Source organism: Colletotrichum scovillei (assembly GCF_011075155.1).
Source record: "Colletotrichum scovillei strain TJNH1 chromosome Unknown Contig00002, whole genome shotgun sequence".
Classification (NCBI taxonomy): domain Eukaryota; kingdom Fungi; phylum Ascomycota; class Sordariomycetes; order Glomerellales; family Glomerellaceae; genus Colletotrichum; species Colletotrichum scovillei.
The window spans coordinates 2,605,105-2,617,257 of NW_023336260.1; the positions used below are offsets into that span (position 1 = coordinate 2,605,105).

A 12,153-nucleotide genomic window follows, 5' to 3' on the forward strand; every position below is an offset into this window, starting at 1 on the left:
GGAAACATGGTTGTGGTGATGGTGGTGGTTGGCAAGGACAATTTGAGCAAGGGGAACTTCCCTCTAGATCTTTGGTACGCTAGAAGGAAAGTGTGCTTTGGGTGTCAAGATATGTATGTATGTCGGCTGATGAGCGTGACTTGCAGCAATGGGGTTGTAGAACGAGGTGTGTGCGCATGTGCGTGTAAGTAGGTATGTGAGTGCCAGTGAGTACCAGTAGGTGTGTGTCTCCTTGCATATTGCGAAGCAGCATCATTTTGCGAGGTGTGGCGGCAAGGCGGTGACGGGTTGTTGATGGATGGGTGGTTTTTCCCCCTCGTCGTGTTTGTTGACCAATTGCCTTTTTCGCAAGGTTCGAGACACGCATTGGCTCCTATCTCTACATAACAGGGACAATGACTGACATACATTTTCATTTCCAACCCCTCGGCCACTAGGCCTTTGGCGTGTAGCCTGGGGGAATGTGGAAAGACGACTCATTGCAAATTGCTCTCAGTGCTCCATCTCTCACTACCTTAGTCAGATACACACTATTATCCATGATATCGTCGCTCTCTCTGTATGTTCCTCTGCTCTTGCGATTCGGTGAGGGAATCGCCAAGGCGTACGAAGTAGAATGAGGGCAGCAAAAGCATGGCATCGGCCGGCCGGAGCCCGCCGATCCCCCTTCTAATCCTGGATCCAGCCCAAAGTCCACTTGTCACGTCCTTTAGAGTCTCTATCTCTTCTCTCTCCCTCTATCACTTATCCTGACCAAGCCTCAACTAAGGGTATTAGCTCTGTCTTCAAACAGAGTCTAAAAAGCACACTAGGTATCGGTAATAGAGAGCAACGCGCCGGTGCGGGTTCTTAATGTTAACTCCGATCTCCAGGTTACGGCAGTTTTAGCAAAAAATAAAAGAGGACTAAGAGGTTTGTGATGGAACTAGGACACCGTCCGGTTTTCCCTGTAGGTTTGGTCCTTGGAGGGGTTCAACAGGGTTGAGCAACCATAAGGTTTGGGGCGTCCTTTCCTTTCCCGCCCCCCTTCCACCACCCGCGGAATGGGATTTTTAACGTTTGCACCTTTTTCCTGGCCATGCAGGAGAGGGAGAGGCCCGTAAGGACCCAGGCGCAGGCTGGCGGCACGACACCACACACACACACACACCAGGCACTTCCTCATACGTACGGATACAGTACCTACACACGGACTAGGTCGTTCATTTCTTGTTCCAAAAGGAATGTTCTATGCGTCTGTTCTACCGCAGACGCTCGCAGACCACAGTACTCCGTAGACACCACCCACACATGTTCCCTTTGTCAGATCGACTTGGCGTTGAACACACATACATCACCTACGGAACTACCGATGTTGTTGTGGCGAAGCAAGGAAAAAGGTTCGGCGAGTCAAACAAGACGCATCGCATCACGCAATAGCCGCTGTCGCATGAGCCTCTTCATTGTGTATCGCGTGTACGTCTTACGCAGTTTTCTTTCTTGACACAAGTCCACGCATGAGGCTATAGAGTATGACGCGCAAGAAGGGGGCAAGGTCCAAAAAGTCGACATGATGGGCTTTACGATAGAGTTTGGCCCCCAATGAGCGTCGTCACCTTGGCAAGCAACATGATGGAAAAGATGAGAGCGGCGATGTTGAGCTGGTCCATCATGCCTGATCTCACGGCAAAGAAAGCAAGGGAGTAGGTAAGTAAGTAACTATATCCGCGTACGGATATTCTTTACCCGCGCGCACTCGCGCGCAGCCATGTGGAAGTCAAACTAGATTCAGGTCGCCGAATGCTGTGTAGTTGAAGGGTCCCCCTTTCCCCCACATGGCTTGACATGTCACCGTGTCAAGGCATCATAAAAAAAAAGGGATCCGCTCCGTCAGAATTCATCAGCAAAACTTCCACTATCCGTGCGCTAAATTACTTGTTCACCCTTCCCTTTCTCCTTGCGTTCGCTCGCGTGGCTTAGAGTTGGGTGATCGAAACTTTACTCAGGGGTGGGAACCGCCGAGCCGTTCGCGACGACCGCCGCCGCCGCCAATGGAACTTTACTACCGTATCCCGTATGGTACCCAGCGGCAATTGGGCCACCACCACCTCCACACTTTGCAAGTTTCCCGGTTCCAATGGTAATACACTAAGACGACCAAGTACCGGCCGAGATTTTGCCAGTAGCGTAGTGGGTGCCGTGGTGTTCCGCAATGCTGCTATGCGACCTCAGTGGAGTCTTTTTTTGAACGGAGACCTGTTCTGATTCAAAAGGGACTCTGAAGGTTCATCCGGGATTTTCCCCTTGTGTGTTGTCGAATAAATTAGATTGGGATGTGGGGGTGAGGAAGAGGGAGGAGGCTCCCATCTTCTGCATGCCTTTCCTTGGTGTCTTGCTTGGTTGGTTGGTACAGTACCACCGTATGTAGTAGTGGTGGATTGGTGGCATCCGTAGCTTGGAGAAAAAAAAAAAGTAGGGCTTTAGCTACAAACCGGTTGTGGAGAGGAGAGGTACGTCTGGCGGTGACAAGTTTGACAACGAAACAATGTTCCAGCAGCTTGTTGTTCTGTTAGTTTGAGAGCTGATCCCCGTCGGCTACAGCCGCTCCAACGGGTGTCCTTCGGTTGTTGACATGTTGATCATTGAGATGCCAATCTGTGTCAATCTTTATCCCGTTCAAGGGGCCATCAACGACAGGCTCGCATTGGGGCCTAATTATGCAAGTGGTGTTGTATGTGTGTCTGCCCCCCTCTCCAGAGAAGCCTCGGTGTATTTTCAGACAGTCCGGAATATGGTCGGTGTGTGTTGCTGCTTGTTGGTGCCGGGGTCTGATCCACTGCAAGGTGAGATGGCTGGGAAGCTTGGGAGAATGAGCTATTGCGGATACACATACAACCTGGAGGACCGGGAGACGTGAAGAGAGAGGGATGAGACGGTGGGCAAGATGGGGCGATGTACGGATACAATGATACTCTAGGTATAGCAAGAGGAGGAAGAAGGAAACTCCGCACTCAACTTAGTTACTGTGGTATCCGTTGTAGATACTACAGATAGGCACTTGGAATGCAACGGCGGGGCTGGCTGCGATGGGCCGGCCGAGGGATGGCGAGGTAGCTCTCGAGGAGTTCGAAGCTCCTCCCCTCCCCCTTCCGGGTTCCGGGTTGGTTCGCAGTAAGCTTTTCAGTGGAGGGATTTTCTTTCCAACTGCACCGCCGTTCGACGACCCCCGGTTCGATCGGCGTTCCGTATGGCCGGCCATGACGATTGGGATTTTGGGGAGACGCGGGATTTGAGGACTCGCCTGTCGGGGAAGTCGGATCGGGGATCCCAGGTTTTACGGCTTTTGTTCTTCAGTGTCGCGGATGGTTTTCCGCTGTATATTTCTATTGGACGTTGTAATGTGGCATGTATCCGAGGCGTGAGATCTTCTCCCGCTCGAAACTTGTATTCTCAATGTAACTTGGACATTTGGCTCAACGACATTGGGGCAGTGCTCTCTTCCTTGCATCTGTAGTTTGACTACCATGACAGAGTAGATGCTGTCTTCCCTGGACTCCGTTTGAAAAGGTCTAGCCCCCGCCGATACTTTCCCATATCGAAATCGAAGAAATGCCATCGGCCCTTTTTTAGAGGGGAAACCTAGTAAGCTGGGCAAAGAAGCTGTGGGATACCGCTGATCCAAAGTGTCAGAACGATTGAAGGGGTGGACTCTGAGATTGTCACATAGGTTTCGTTTTATTTCTGGGGTTCTTGTCTGGGGGGTGTTATTAGGTTCTGCAGTGTCGGTATGGGGCTCGTTTCACGACAGTTGGATCTGCCAAGGGCATATTCACCCCCGCTCTCGAGATATGTTACGGATGTGAACATCTCCGTGCTGTCAACTATTGTCATCTCATGTCCATGGAGTATGAACCATGTTAAGAAACGGTTCAACTGGAGTATCTGAAGGAGCGGTCATGTTGCTGAAGGCGCGGGATTGTTGCGGAGTTCTTACGTTTACATATGCCTCTTTGTGAGGTAATCATATTTCATGCCAAGTCAATGACACGTCTTAGACGATACTCAGAATGAGCAGGGAAACAGCATACCTCAGAACACGCTGGAGGGAAGGACGGTACCTTGACGGTTTGTCTTACGTGTTGGCCATCAATGTTCTCAGTCACTAATAGCATCACAGGCCAAGACTATCAATCAGGGTAACAGTTCTTACCACGCTGATTCACAAGTCTATGATTGCAGTAAGCCCATGGGAATTTCATCCCACATCCAAGAGCCGGTGTCGAACGATGGTCATGGGCAAAATGACTCTGTGTCTCGTGTTCTTGGACTTGTATCGACCGAAGACGAATCTAAAGCGCGCAGGCTATACACGGCCTCAGAGTTACGAGTGTGACGGGGACGTATGGTCGCCGTGGCTTTGCAATATCTGCAAGCTTCGTGGTTTCGATTCTTCGCCAAGAAAGCTTCTCGGAGTGGATTCAAGACGCCGAGAGTCTGGAAATTAAACATCGTACCATTGCCTTGTTTCTCACACGAACTCGATCCAAGACAAACATCAAGGCAGGGCCATCAGAGACCTGTCATCCGCCAGGCAGCAAGGACATCAAGAGGGCACAGCCTAGGTTGATAGTGTTGGGATGGAGAGGCAGAGTCCTCAGTTGCACCAGACGATGGGATTCTGCTTGACTAACCCACAGGTCTATCCCGTCATTTACGTTGAATCAGTGAATAAAAATTGACGGGAGCAAAACAGATAGAAATTCGATATGAAGTTGCCCACGCAACAATGCCTAACCATATCTGGAACCTAACCGCGCACTGCTCAATTCACCAACAATCCACTGGAAATGCGAGACCTATGCACCTGCAGTTTGCTATCTTCGATTCCTTTGCGATTTTGATCCAGAATCAAACGCGAGAACTTTCCGGCTCTGCAAGCTCGCTAGATGGGCCCCTTCCGGCCCGAGAATCGTCAGCAAGGACCCGGTTTCTCCGCGTCCCGAAAATTGGCCCAGATCGTCTAGTTGGTTAGGATGATACGTTGTGGTTCTTCTATACAGCGATCCGTGTTGACGGCGGTTCGAATCCGCCTCTGGGCAATTTCCCTTTTGCATTTTTGCAAAATTTGTTCCTCCAAGTAAAAAGCATCATCACCGTCACTTTTTTTTCTCATTTTGGATCATCCGGAGTTGATGGCTATGCTGTCTTTCTCAAACGCGTGGGGTTGGTAAACTCACTCGACAGGACGAACTTTGGAGAACTTGCATGCATGACTAAGAAAGAAGCGACCAACTGACTGCATACAAGCCCGCTGAACATGGAAAACCTTCCCCGGGGTAGTCTAGGATCTACGTGTAATAATTCAATCTAGTGTGGGGGAAAGCTATTCTGAGCACCCGGGCGTGAGCGAGTGCTTCAACATGATATACAGCAGGTAGATGGACACGGCAAAGCCGCACACATATTCTTCCAATGCGGGCTCGTCCGGCGCCGGACGCCGATCCGAGCCCCCTTGTCTTCGGCCACCGGTGCCCGCAAGGTCCCCGACCTTCCAGGATGGCGTAAGGAAGAACTCGAGACAAGATCCCGCCAACTCTTCCCCCCCTCCCCCTTCGCCCCCTTCTCTCTCAAAGGAAAGATACAGAGTACATAGATTGGGGAAATCGAAACACGCCCCCTCTGCACACACCATTACGCCCTCCTTCGCCTGGCTGGTCTAGACCCGCGTCTTCAAGCATGGGCACTGGAGCGGGGAACAATAAGTCTTCGAAACCAGACACCATCTTTTCTTAAGATAGAAAAGCGAAAGACGCTCGTTCCCCCGTTTTTTCTCAGTAGTTCTTGGTGTACACAACGGCCCGAGTTGTCTCATGGCCGGCTCATCTATTCGCAGATGCCGACAAACCTCGCTGCCTCATCACATGTGAGCCCAATCGCTCTCCATTCTCTTGAGCCCTTGTTTGGCGACTTGCATGACTACTGGCCCACACGCAAGCGCCTGACCGTACTGTCTCAACAGCCGCATCGTTAGAACCGCTGACCTTGCTACATTCCTGCATACTGCTGCTCTCCCACCACACGCTACTGAATCACCCTCTTAGTCGCCAAGAGCGCCACTCTCCATGAGGCTTTGGTAGAACTCAGGCTCGAGGAAGGTTGCCACGCTCACGTCCTCGCTGAGACCCTTTCTCCTTCTTGTCTTCAGCACAAAGTCTCTGGCCGTGGCTTGTGCACTTGCCGGCTGCAGCGGCCGCAGGATAACCTCCTTGTCGAGAGGATCACCTGGCACAATGCTCCAACTGTCAAACGTCAAGCTGACCATGGCCATGCCCTTGGTCTTGATGCGCAGGTCCGTTTCGAAGCCAAAGGAATCGATGACAGGAATCAGACCGTTGACGCGATAGAGAGGCGTGCCGGCCACAGGGCCATCCTGAAGGACGTGGCCACGGCGCCTAGCCAATGTTGTATAGACCTCTGTTGCGGAGTCCTCAGGGCCAGTCACAGAGACGGAGTACAGAGGCTCCATCAGTCGAGGGGAGGCCATCAGGAACGAAGAGTAGCAGGCCCGCCTAGAAGTGGGGATGATCTGACCGCCTCCCCGGAAGATAGCTTCCGACGCCAACGACACATCCGTGATCCTGAACTTTGTATTTCGAATGGCTGTAGCGAGCAGGTATCGTTAGCGGTTGGTTACCGGTGTGAGAGCAAAGGCTGGGGAATGGCCTGATGTGGGGACTAGATATCTGCTAAGGGCCGTGCCCCCATCCCCGGTCGACCACAGCCCCCTCCTAAAAGGCATGGTTGAATGAGGTCTCGTGCGCAGAAGCAGGTTTTGTTTTGACAGGTCGGGGTAAGATGAGGGGACCATAGTCTCGCTGCGAATGCAAGCCATGCCCAAAAACCCAACCCCAACCCCGGTCCCATGTGTGTAGGACCCTCCCGGGAGCTAGTCCCGCCTGCTTGGGGACCAATGGCAGGATACCAGGAAGGTTCCAAGGACAAGACAATAGACAGGAGGCGGATGCTAACAAGGGGTAAGGGAAATAAGGACTCACGTTCTTCGCACAGGGGCCCTTCTCTAGTTGCCCAGCTGAAGCCTTGGCGGATGGTTTCCTTGACCGTTGTCAAGAGCTTCTTGTCGACCTGGAGTTCTGTTAGCCCATTGCCTGGTTGTCTGAAAGCGGAGGGAGGAGATATTACCTCTGAGGGCAACGTGTCGTCCTGTAGAATATTCGGGCCCATCTCATCAGGACCAAAAGCCCAGATGCTTCTCGCTGCCAGCTTGTCCCATCCATAGGTGTCTTCGAAGTACTTGGCTGTCTTGCGAATAGGGTCCTTGATCTTGACCTTGCCTGACTCAATGTCTTCCGAGATGCCCTTATCCAGCTGCTCGGCAACCATCGTGATCTTGTTCTTCTTATTCGGCGTGATGGCGTAGCATTTGGTCGCTGACTGCTCAACGACTGTCTCGCAGAAGCGAGTTACTGGATCCGAAATCTTAATCTCCATATCGGCGTAGAGGCGTCTAAGGTCATGCAGAACACAGTCCATGTACAATTCGCCAGTGCCCAAGACGATGTGCTCTCCCGATTCCTCAACCTTCGTAGTGATGAGCGGATAGCTCTTTTGGATTTTCCGCAGACCGTCAAGCATCTTGGGTAATTCTGACGGGTTGATGGGCTCGACAGCTACCTTGAGTACAGACTCGGTGAAATGTGTGACAGGTTTGAAGATATAAGGATCCTCATCATCTTCAAGCTTCGGCGGGATGAGTGTCGCCGTTTTGACGATGGAGTTGTCGACTCCACCGAGCAGTACGAAATTGCCCGCCGGCACGCCGTCCGTCGGAATGTTGTACCTCGACTCTGCGATGAAGACGTCAGAAATCGTTGCCATAGCCATGTCTTCGTCGTCATCTATCGAGTATCCCTCTCCAAGAACTCGGACTTGCGAGCCAGGATGAGCTGTGCCGCTTAGCACGCGACCAAACGAGTAAAAGCTCTTGGCGTCTGCGGTGCTGAAAAGTTTTGTTACATGAATTACTAGCGGACCGTCTTGGTTGCAAGTCTTCATGGACTGAGCCAACTTCGTATCCAGAGGGCCAGTGTAGTACTTTTCCAAGTACTTCTCCGCAGACTGGTCAGGTGAGGGAATGTGGCCTACAATCATGTCGACGAATCCTGTTGAGGGACCGAAGAACTGCTCGCAGACCAGTTTTAACAGCACCTTAGCGTCAGCCTTGTACTGAGAAGGCTTCAAGGTGATGCCGAGGCTGCCCAAGACAACCTTCAATTCCTCTGGGCTGTCGCTGATTGTGTGCGTAAAGATCTTGTAGATAGGCTCCAGAACGAAGTTGACAAAGGATCGGCTCGATCGTGGCTCTAGCGGCTTGCGGGTGAAGTTTCGTTTCTCGGGGTTGAAGTAGATATCGCCCCATAATCTCTTCGCGAAGTCCTCGGTGTTGATGCCGCCGTACGTGTCTGCGTACATCTTTGCGAATGACTGTAGAGTGAAGCACCACCCCATATCCGTGCAAGCAAAAAGAACATTGCCCTTCTCGGGGCTTATCCGTCTTTCCTCGCCCTTGCCCGGGATAGTGTTTTCGATTACCGTGTTGACCTCCTCGATGACGTGCTTGAGCTTGAAGTAGGCATCCTTGGGCGGCAGCTTCAGCTCCAAGATGAGGCGGTCCATTTTGTTGACAATGAGCGTCAGCGGGATATCCTCCAGAACAGCATGCTTGATGATTTGCTCCGTGTTGACCTGAACGCCCTCCACGACGTCAACAACCAGGCAGACTCCGTCGGCTAATCTCAGACTGGCCGCGACCTCATCAACAAAGTTGACGTGGCCGGGGGTATCCAGAATGTTGACCAGATGGGATTTTCCTTTGGAACTCGGAAGAACCAAGCTCATGGGCGAAGCCTTGATCGATACGCCTCTTTCCCGTTCCACAACATGGACGTCGGTGTATCTCAGCTGCTCATCTCTCTTCTTGCCGACCCGGCGCTCGAGCCTGTCCGTGATATCGTGGGTTTCCAACACCAGCATATCCATAAATGCCGTCTTTCCATGGTGCAGGTGTCCTGCCAACGCAACATTCCGTATTTGATCGGGGAAGTTCATGAGGTCTGTCATAAAGCTGCGCTCGAAGAAAACGGGTGGTAGGTCGGCCTCTTCGATGTTGAACTTCTTCTGCTCGACGGGCGCAATGATCGGCTGCGAGAGCAACTGCTCGTCTTCCTCTCGTACAAGAACTTCGACTTCATCTCCGTATACTTGCTGTGCCGTCGGGTAGTATTGTTTGTCCTCGTGCAGGATGATCGCATTTGATGGGCCGTCATCTGTTCCCCCAGGTTAGCTAACTTCCATCGGCGCAAGAGCAAAATATACATGCCGTCAATTTCCATCAGTTCTTGGCCAGTGGCTGCGGGCGCCTCGCTAGCATCATCGCCGTAGACGTAATCGCCCTCCGCCCCTCGTTCAGACGCCTCTTCAGAGCCAACATCCTCGCCGATGAAGTTACCGAACCTATGATGACAATTGTCAGCCCAACTATATTCTCAGCCAAATGATTGTTATGTTGACTTACTCGTCGTATAAATCATCCATCTTGGCGTCTAGGGGTGCAGGAGATGAACTTTTTGTCGTGGGTTGCTAGGAGGCTGCTGAAATTCTAGTCCACGCGCAGTCGCGTTCCCAGCATGACGGCGGCGCAAAGTTTCTGGCAAGGCTACATTGTGGCTGAACCAGAAGTGTGGCTGCAAGGCTGAGTGGCTGAAGCTATGTCAATTGGTCGCACGGTCAACGCTAGGGAAGCAGGTACAGTGGAGCTTGGGACAGGGGACCTCCGACAGAGAGCTGCCTACTGCGCCACAAGGTCCCTGCTGTGGACAAAGCCACCGGAGCGGTGCAGGGTCGGAGCAACCCCACCAAACATCCAAAAAGGCGGCGAGGGGGGATTGGAAGCAGCTCATTCTGATTAGTGACACTTGCCCAACAAAAAACTGTTTACTTCCTTCTCTCTTCACAGTTAAGTAGGAACGGTTCCCGGCTCATCCTTGAAGAAACTCTCCTTCATTTATCCAAACCCAAACATCCAACATATCCACCTTCAAAATGGCCAACCTTCCCCCCGTCTACATCGTCTCTGCTGCCAGAACCCCCGTTGGTTCTTTCTTGGGGTACGAATAAGCTCACTCGACAAACATTATCTTGACCGCTTGATCGAGAAGCTAACGTATCATCTTCTCCCAGTTCTTTGTCTAGCCTGAGCGCCACGCAGCTGGGTGCTCACGCCATCAAGGGTATGTAAATGTCTTATCAACGGTGCGAGACGCGGGGCAAGCTAACATTTACCCCTCCACAGCTGCTGTCGAGCGAGTCCCCCAGATCAAGCCCGAGGATGTCGAAGAAGTCTTCTACGGCAACGTCCTGTCCGCCAAGTACGTCTCACGCACATATGAAGAGTTATAATTACCCATACAACATTCACGTATTCTGACCGAAAACCAGCCTCGGCCAGGCCCCCGCCCGCCAATGCGCTCTCGGAGCTGGCCTCTCGCAGGGAGTCGCCGCCACGACCGTCAACAAGGTGTGCGCCTCGGGAATGAAGGCCATCATCCTCGGTGCCCAGACTATCCTCACTGGCAGCGCCGACATCGTTGTCGCCGGTGGCACCGAGTCCATGTCCAACACTCCTCACTACCTCCCCGTCCTCCGCAACGGCGCCAAGTATGGCGACCAGACCCTCGTTGACGGTGTCCTCAAGGACGGTCTTACCGACGCCTACGGCAAGAAGGAGCACATGGGCATGTCCGCCGAGCTCTGCGCCAAGGAGCACGAGTTCACCCGTGAGCAGCAAGACGAGTACGCCATCAAGACCTACCAGAAGGCCCAGGCTGCCACCGAGGCCGGTGTCTTCTCCAAGGAGATTGCCCCTGTCGAGGTCTCCGGCGGCCGTGGCAAGCCCGCTATCAAGGTTGACCGCGACGACGAGGTCAAGAACCTCAACATTGACAAGCTCAAGGCCATGCGCCCGGCTTTCATTCCCAATGGCGGCACTGTCACCGCCCCCAACGCCGCTCCCCTCAACGACGGCGCTGCCGCTGTTGTCCTCATGTCTGAGGCCAAGGTGAAGGAGCTCGGCGTCACCCCTATCGCAAAGATCCGCGGCTGGGCCGACGCCGCCCGCGAGCCCGAGCGCTTCACCATTGCCCCCGCGCTGGCCATCCCTAAGGCCATCAAGCACGCCGGACTTACTGAGAAGGACGTCGACTTCTACGAGATCAACGAGGCGTTCTCCGTCGTCGCCCTCGCCAACATTAAGCTCCTGAACCTCGACCCCGAGACCGTCAACGTCTTTGGTGGCTCCGTCGCCATCGGACACCCCCTCGGCTGCTCCGGCGCTCGCATCGTCACCACCCTTTCGACCGTCCTTCGCGAGAAGAAGGCCAAGATTGGTGTTGCCGGTATCTGCAACGGTGGCGGTGGTGCCTCCGCCATTGTCATTGAGAGCCTGCAATAGACGGACACTCAATCACAGCAAAACTTCAAGATCCCCCCTCTCCCAAAAGTAGAAGTCTCGGAGCTCCGAGTTCGTACGGTCCAAATCAAGTAATTGGCAGGAACGTGGGGCCGTGACCCCGTCGAGCACCCACGTACACACGCGCAGAGTCAGCGGCTTTGCCGCATGTGACGCTGGTGGTTGTGCAGACTGCAGAAGACTTGACGCACACCACTTTTTTTTTTTTTTTTTTTTTGGTCTCGCGTCATGGTACATGAGCCGATGGGTGGGCTCCAAGACTACTGAAGGAAAATTTAAAAACCTCAAAAAGACAAAAAAAGACAAAAGTATACCAAGTTTTAGATATAGCGCAATGGGCGGCCATTGCAGATCTTTTTACCTAATATCACGAATCCGACGACCGCAAAAACTTCTTCCTTACCACACCCTACCTGGAGACTAAGACCACAAGTGCCCACTTGGCCGCCGTGATTTGCGTCTTTTTCTTGCGTTTTTCTGCACTTCCTCATGCACCGTTCTCGGATAGATCCTGGGAGATTTGACTGATTAGATGATCTGATAAGATCCACCCATGTTACATCTTCGCCCCCTCCCTCCCCCCTCCTAAAGAAGAATCTAGACAACTGGAGCTGTGGCTGTGTAGATTC

At 52.8% G+C, this 12,153-nt stretch overlaps 2 protein-coding genes across 2 annotated transcripts; one reads left to right on the forward strand and one right to left on the reverse strand.

Annotated features, from left to right (window-relative positions):
• Positions 1-5,685: 5,685 nt before the first annotated feature.
• HER10_EVM0002552 (elongation factor Tu GTP binding domain-containing protein) lies at positions 5,686-9,656 on the reverse strand. Its single transcript, XM_035472258.1, has 5 exons — positions 9,572-9,656; positions 9,377-9,510; positions 7,180-9,323; positions 7,035-7,122; positions 5,686-6,639 (listed from the first exon to the last, which is right to left on the reverse strand). The coding sequence occupies exons 1-5, from the start codon at positions 9,589-9,591 to the stop codon at positions 6,077-6,079; spliced, it is 2,949 nt and encodes a 982-aa protein (XP_035336983.1). The 5' UTR covers positions 9,592-9,656; the 3' UTR covers positions 5,686-6,076.
• Positions 9,657-9,979: 323 nt separating this feature from the next.
• Positions 9,980-11,910, forward strand: HER10_EVM0000546 (acetyl-CoA acetyltransferase). Its single transcript, XM_035470322.1, has 4 exons — positions 9,980-10,163; positions 10,237-10,286; positions 10,349-10,424; positions 10,495-11,910. Exons 1-4 carry the CDS (start codon positions 10,099-10,101, stop codon positions 11,504-11,506), a joined length of 1,203 nt encoding a protein of 400 aa, XP_035336820.1. The 5' UTR covers positions 9,980-10,098; the 3' UTR covers positions 11,507-11,910.
• The last annotated feature ends 243 nt before the right edge of the window (positions 11,911-12,153 follow it).

Excerpts from the sequence above, each read along its gene's own strand:
- HER10_EVM0000546 (XM_035470322.1), top strand. The coding sequence starts at position 10,099 with ATGGCCAACCTTCCCCCCGTCTACATCGTCTCTGCTGCCAGAACCCCC. Across the intron at positions 10,164-10,236 it reads CCCGTTGGTTCTTTCTTGGG|TTCTTTGTCTAGCCTGAGCG; the intron begins GTACGAATAAGC and ends ATCTTCTCCCAG. Across the intron at positions 10,425-10,494 it reads GGCAACGTCCTGTCCGCCAA|CCTCGGCCAGGCCCCCGCCC; the intron begins GTACGTCTCACG and ends ACCGAAAACCAG.
- HER10_EVM0002552 (XM_035472258.1), bottom strand. The coding sequence starts at position 9,591 with ATGGATGATTTATACGACGA. Across the intron at positions 9,511-9,571 it reads ATGGATGATTTATACGACGA|GTTCGGTAACTTCATCGGCG; the intron begins GTAAGTCAACAT and ends TTGTCATCATAG. Across the intron at positions 6,640-7,034 it reads AGGGCCCCTGTGCGAAGAAC|CCATTCGAAATACAAAGTTC; the intron begins GTGAGTCCTTAT and ends TGCTCGCTACAG.